The 5,154-nt window shown below is 36.9% G+C and overlaps 1 protein-coding gene across 1 annotated transcript; it reads right to left on the bottom strand.

The window, feature by feature from the left end:
* Nucleotides 1-1,283: 1,283 nt before the first annotated feature.
* LOC143251696 (uncharacterized) lies at nt 1,284-3,851 on the bottom strand. The gene is made up of 3 exons (XM_076502945.1): nt 3,826-3,851; nt 1,954-2,122; nt 1,284-1,775 (listed from the first exon to the last, which is right to left on the bottom strand). The coding sequence occupies exons 1-3, from the start codon at nt 3,849-3,851 to the stop codon at nt 1,404-1,406; spliced, it is 567 nt and encodes a 188-aa protein (XP_076359060.1). The 3' UTR covers nt 1,284-1,403.
* Between the last annotated feature and the right edge of the window lie 1,303 nt (nt 3,852-5,154).

The following is a 5,154-nucleotide window of genomic DNA, read 5'->3' as shown; positions in this document are numbered from 1 at the left end:
AAGCATTCTCAATGTCAAAGGATATTGATACAAGATGTTGTCATTTAAGAAAGGTTTCTCTGATGGACGTTTCAAGTCGCATCAGGTGGTCCATGGTGGAGCTCTGTCATCGGAACCCACACTGGGTGGGTGAGAGGATGTTGTTTGATTCGAGGAACCAAACAAGACGAGCATTAACCATCCTCTCTAAGGTCTTACAGAGACAACTCGTCAAAGCAATTGGACGGTAGTTTGAAGGAATCTTGGGATCCTTCCCAGGCTTAGAGAAAGGTAAGACATTAGCCTGGCGCCAGGCATCGAAAAGAACATTCTCCTGCTAGGTGCGGTCGTTTTAAAGGTTCAACATGATCTAGAATATTTATTTCTGAAAGTGAGTTACCCTCTTTGATGAATTATTTAAACACCAAATCAGTTGCTGCCAATTAATTCTTCATGAACAATGCCTGCACTTAACAAGTTACTTCGTTATAGTTAACTTCATGAGCTAAATGTGTCGTTAAGAAGCGTTTCAAACCCAGTGATGTCGAGAAAACCCACTTGTAGAGAAAAATATACATGTAAAAACAGCTCATTTGGTTTGAGAAAATATTTTACGTAGACGACGACCGAAGAATTTCGAAACGTTGTTCGCTCCTTTACGTAAAATATTTTCTCAACCCAAACGTGCCGTTTTTACATATATACGTTTCAAAACCAGTTATTTTTACCTTTATCATGTCCATTAAAAAAATGACATTTCTGTATGGACTACTGGTCTACAATTATTTGAAAGTAATAGTCATTTGCTTAAGCAATAAATTGGAAATTTGTATGTTTGTCCTAAAAAAGGACAAATGAAAGCCCATTCTTTATTTCATATATATATTCAATTATTATGAATATAAGCATAACGCAAACTTACATTTCTTGCTTCCTTTATAACCCACTTCCAACAACACACGTGTATGCATAATACACTGAACATTTACGATTTAAATAATTTTCATAAATAATCATATTATTTTCGTAATTAATTACAATTTAGGTACTTTCATTACTGGCCTCCGGCATTACAATTTTAAGTTTACGGACTTGAAACACCAAAATTCGGGGTTGGACTCCTCGCGGTGAACATAGATAGCAGATAGTCCAAGGTGGTTTTGTTCTAAAACTAACACAATTTTAGTTTTCGTATTATTTTTACCTTTGTACATTCACCACAGCAAGCATTTGTAAAGTTATGGCTGAGTATAACTTGAAGACTTTAACCTCATGAAATATGAAATGATATGATAAGCCTTCAAAATATATTTTTATTAATAAATTACAAAAATACCAACAAAAGTACATTTGGCAACGAAATTCAAGTTACATATAAACCTTAACAACCATATAAGTTATCATTTGATATATAATTAAAGAACTTAATAGGAATACGCGACAGCGTAGTGAGAGGGGTCAGCAACAACGTCCTTGGGAGCAGGGACATGAGCGTAATGAGGAGCAACAACAATGGCCTTGGGGACGGGAGGGTAAGCGGGTGCGGGGACAGGGTCGGCAACGATCTGGATGTCTGCAGGGTTCTGATTGGTTGTACCAGGCTCGTTAGTTTTGATCCAGGCATGGAACCCAGTCTCGTCGGCTACGTACTCCACAGTACGGCTGATGCCATAATCATCAGTGTAGCCGTAGGTGTCACGCTTAGTTCCATACTCGTCACCAGATTCCTGCTGCCATAGAGTGTCATCATAGTCGTTCTTGGCTTCATAACCGAAACTGTAAGGAAGGGGTTTGGCCTGAAACAACAACCAAAGCCAGGAGGATATGAGAACACTGGTAGCGAAAGGTTAGATTCAGTTTCGATTTTTTATACCTATATTATTACAAGATATATACAGATACGTCTTTTTATAAAATTATTTAATCGCATAAAGTTTACATTTTGGTAGAGTACTCATGATACGTGATACGTACATAAATATCAGTTTCGGCTGGACCGGGATGAGCGTAGGCACCCTTTGAGGGGGCGTAACCAGCAGCGGTGTATACGGGAGCGTCGTAGCTAAGACCTGCTGGCACAATGCCAGCACCGGCAGCAGCAGACAAGCATAAGAGAATCACCCACACAAAAATTAAAAAATAACTTCAAAAACATTGTGTTTGGACTACAACTTGAAACTAGTATACACAATGGAAGTTAACATATTCAATGTTGAATAAAGCTGGTAAAGTAGAAACAAAGCAAAACATTGAAACTTATATTTTACGACAAGCGCGAACTTTTTTTCGTACGTGGTTTTAATTTACAACACGTGCAAAGTAACTGAGCGAAAATAAACCACCTTCATACGTGTTTATCACATTATTGGTGTGACAATAAATATATCTTCTTCACACGTTGTCACATCAACAAGCGTACATGTTGTTGATCCTTTAGTAGGGGAGGAAAAAAAAAAGGTTCAATCTTTCACTTATTAAAGTTTCCAAATTATGAAAGATATACATACGTTTAGACTAGATCATTTCAAACCCTGAAAGATGCACATAGATCTAGATTGGAGCATTTCAGCTAGTGGAATTTATAGATATGTTTAGATTATCTTTAAACCCTGAATTCCTTCCTTAGACAGCATTATTACGTTGTGTGTTGACAAGAACAGGTAAACGTTTCAAATATGATTTTGTGTGATAAGGACTAGAAACAGCGCGTTTTATAACACCTGTTGGCCTAGATCAATGCATTAAAGTAACCAATGGAAAATAGAGCAGTTCATGGTTGCAATATGTTAACTACATTGTATATACACTGAGTACCGACCACACTACCTGGGCCACCCGCCCCAAAGGAGGGGTAGTTCCCCTATTTTACCAAACAACAATTAATTGTGTTAAAGATTGAATGTTTATCTCTATTTGGGCCGCCGTGAAACCTGTTAACAATCGCTTATGTCTTAAGGTAGACTATTGAGGTCAAACAATGCAACCCCTCACCTTATGTCTTAAGGTAGACTATGGAGGTCAAACAATGCAACCCCCTCACCCTAACAGAAATTTAGTTTTTGTTCTCCTACTTTCTAATTTTCTGAGGTTTTGATCTTGGACTTGCAAACAGGTTACAGAGTTAATCACGAAATTTAAATGAAACCGATCAGTTTTGTTTCTTTGACCAATGTTGGTCGCAAAGTTACAGCAGAGGTAATCTTTGCTCTTCGCACCGCGTGTATCGAAACCAGGATTTTACCTTTAACATACAACCTTACCATAAAACCGACCGAATCACATCAATACTACATAACATTTAAACAAATAGACGTTTTTAAGTCAGACAAAAATGTTTTAACCTGCTTCAATGGAGGTACTTATGACAAATTCAGTAGCAAACATTACACGTTTCTGTGAAGGATTCATCATAACGGATTCAGTTCCAAGTATTACACGTGTCTGTAAATGATTCATCATAATAGATTCAGTTCCAAATAGAACATGCTTCTGTAAAGAATTCACCATGACGGATTCAGATCCAAATATTACGCGTTTCTCTCACTAATTCATTATAAGGAATTCAGGTCCAAATATTACATGCTTCTGTAAAGGATTCACCAAAATTGTTTCTCTAAATGATTCATCATAATGGATTCAGTTCCAAATATTACATTCATCATAATGGATTCAGTTCCAAATATTATATTCATCATATTGGTTGATAAATAAAACAATTTTATATCTTGCAGCGGCGGACTTATTTGGAACATTATTATAAAACAATCTTACATGGTGTTGTATTGGCTTTATCAGGGGGTGTCGTTATGAAAAAAATCTTATATTGACTAGCTGGGGTACCATTACCCTGGTTGGAAGTTATGTAAATTCATGATTAGTGGAAGTTTATCTTAAGGCATGAAAAGTTGTTTCCTTTATATATCATTAAAAAAACACACCTGAAAACGTCCATAAAAAACAGAAAATCACAAAATGTGAAATCGAAAATTGTTGTGTATTCTCCCATGAACCTAATGAGCTTCCATATTAATTTTGGTGAAGATTCGTCCATACCCTGCGAAGTATTTACATGGACGTACAATACAGTACTATTATTATTGTATAGATGGCGCCAGTGCATTAGATTTGCATGTGAGGTATACATGATGTTATATCTACACTGAGAATGGAGAAAAATAAAGTTCTCCGTGACGGGCAACGGAGTCAAAATGAGTAAATCGTGATCCATATTGCAAATCTACGCACACAGAGGATAAAAAATCGCTAAGTTGGGGATTGAATATCACGTGATAAAGGTTTTTCGAGTATCATATGTAATATGATGTAAACGGATTTATTCTGGGGTATCGTTATAAAAATATCTTCTATGTTGTAACAGATGCATCATCATACGGTGTAAACATAAGACAAAATCCTTTATTTCGTTCTGACTTTTGAAATGAATAAACACTGAACATCTTAGAATTTTCAAACGTATGTTTATGACTAACTATCAAACCTAGATACATCTGGCTATGCCATTTGTAAGCAGTTGAAAAGTTTAGTTTGATGAACTTTATATCTACACATGTTGCCCTAAATAACTTGACTGTTAATCATCAAGGGAGTGGAGACTTTTTACCAATTAAGAACTGACTTTTAAGAAAGGTTTGGTTCGTTTTGAATTTCGCTCGAAGCTACACGCAGGCTATCTGCGATAGCCGTTCCTAATTTAGCAGTGTAAGGCTAGGGAAGGCAGCTAGTTATCACTACCCACCACCAACTCTTGGACTATCTTTTACCAACAAATAGTGGGTTTGACCATTAAATTATAACGCTCCCTTGGTGATAATGTTTGGTGTGAAGGGGGTTCGAACCCGCGATCCTCGAATAACGAGCCGAGTGCCTTAACCACCTGGCTATGCCGGTCCTTTAAGTAAAGAGTGAAATTATTTAGTTCACTTTCTCTACGAGGTGATTTCGGTATCCCAACAGTAACGGTAGAAAGCGGGTTTCAATACCCCCGGTGGGCAGAGCACAGATATTCCTTTGTGTGGATCTGTGCACAACAAAACATTCAAACAATTTAATCCTAATATAACCACTAATACCATTTACCAACAAGTAATTTGAAGTGTAAAGCGTTTTAAAATCTTGCTCAAAAAGCAGAATGGAGTCCGGGATTCTGTCCGTATT

Source organism: Tachypleus tridentatus, chromosome 6 (genome assembly GCF_004210375.1).
Source record: "Tachypleus tridentatus isolate NWPU-2018 chromosome 6, ASM421037v1, whole genome shotgun sequence".
Taxonomy (NCBI): domain Eukaryota; kingdom Metazoa; phylum Arthropoda; class Merostomata; order Xiphosura; family Limulidae; genus Tachypleus; species Tachypleus tridentatus.
This window is presented reverse-complemented; position numbering and strand designations above follow the sequence as displayed.

What these genes read in the sequence shown, in the direction of transcription:
- LOC143251696 (XM_076502945.1), bottom strand. Translation starts at nt 3,851, where the DNA reads ATGAATTTACATAACTTCCAACCAGG. An exon ending in TTACATAACTTCCAACCAGG is followed by an intron (nt 2,123 to 3,825) that starts GTAATGGTACCC and finishes ATGTTTTTGAAG; the next exon opens with TTATTTTTTAATTTTTGTGT. An exon ending in CAGCCGAAACTGATATTTAT is followed by an intron (nt 1,776 to 1,953) that starts GTACGTATCACG and finishes TTGTTGTTTCAG; the next exon opens with GCCAAACCCCTTCCTTACAG.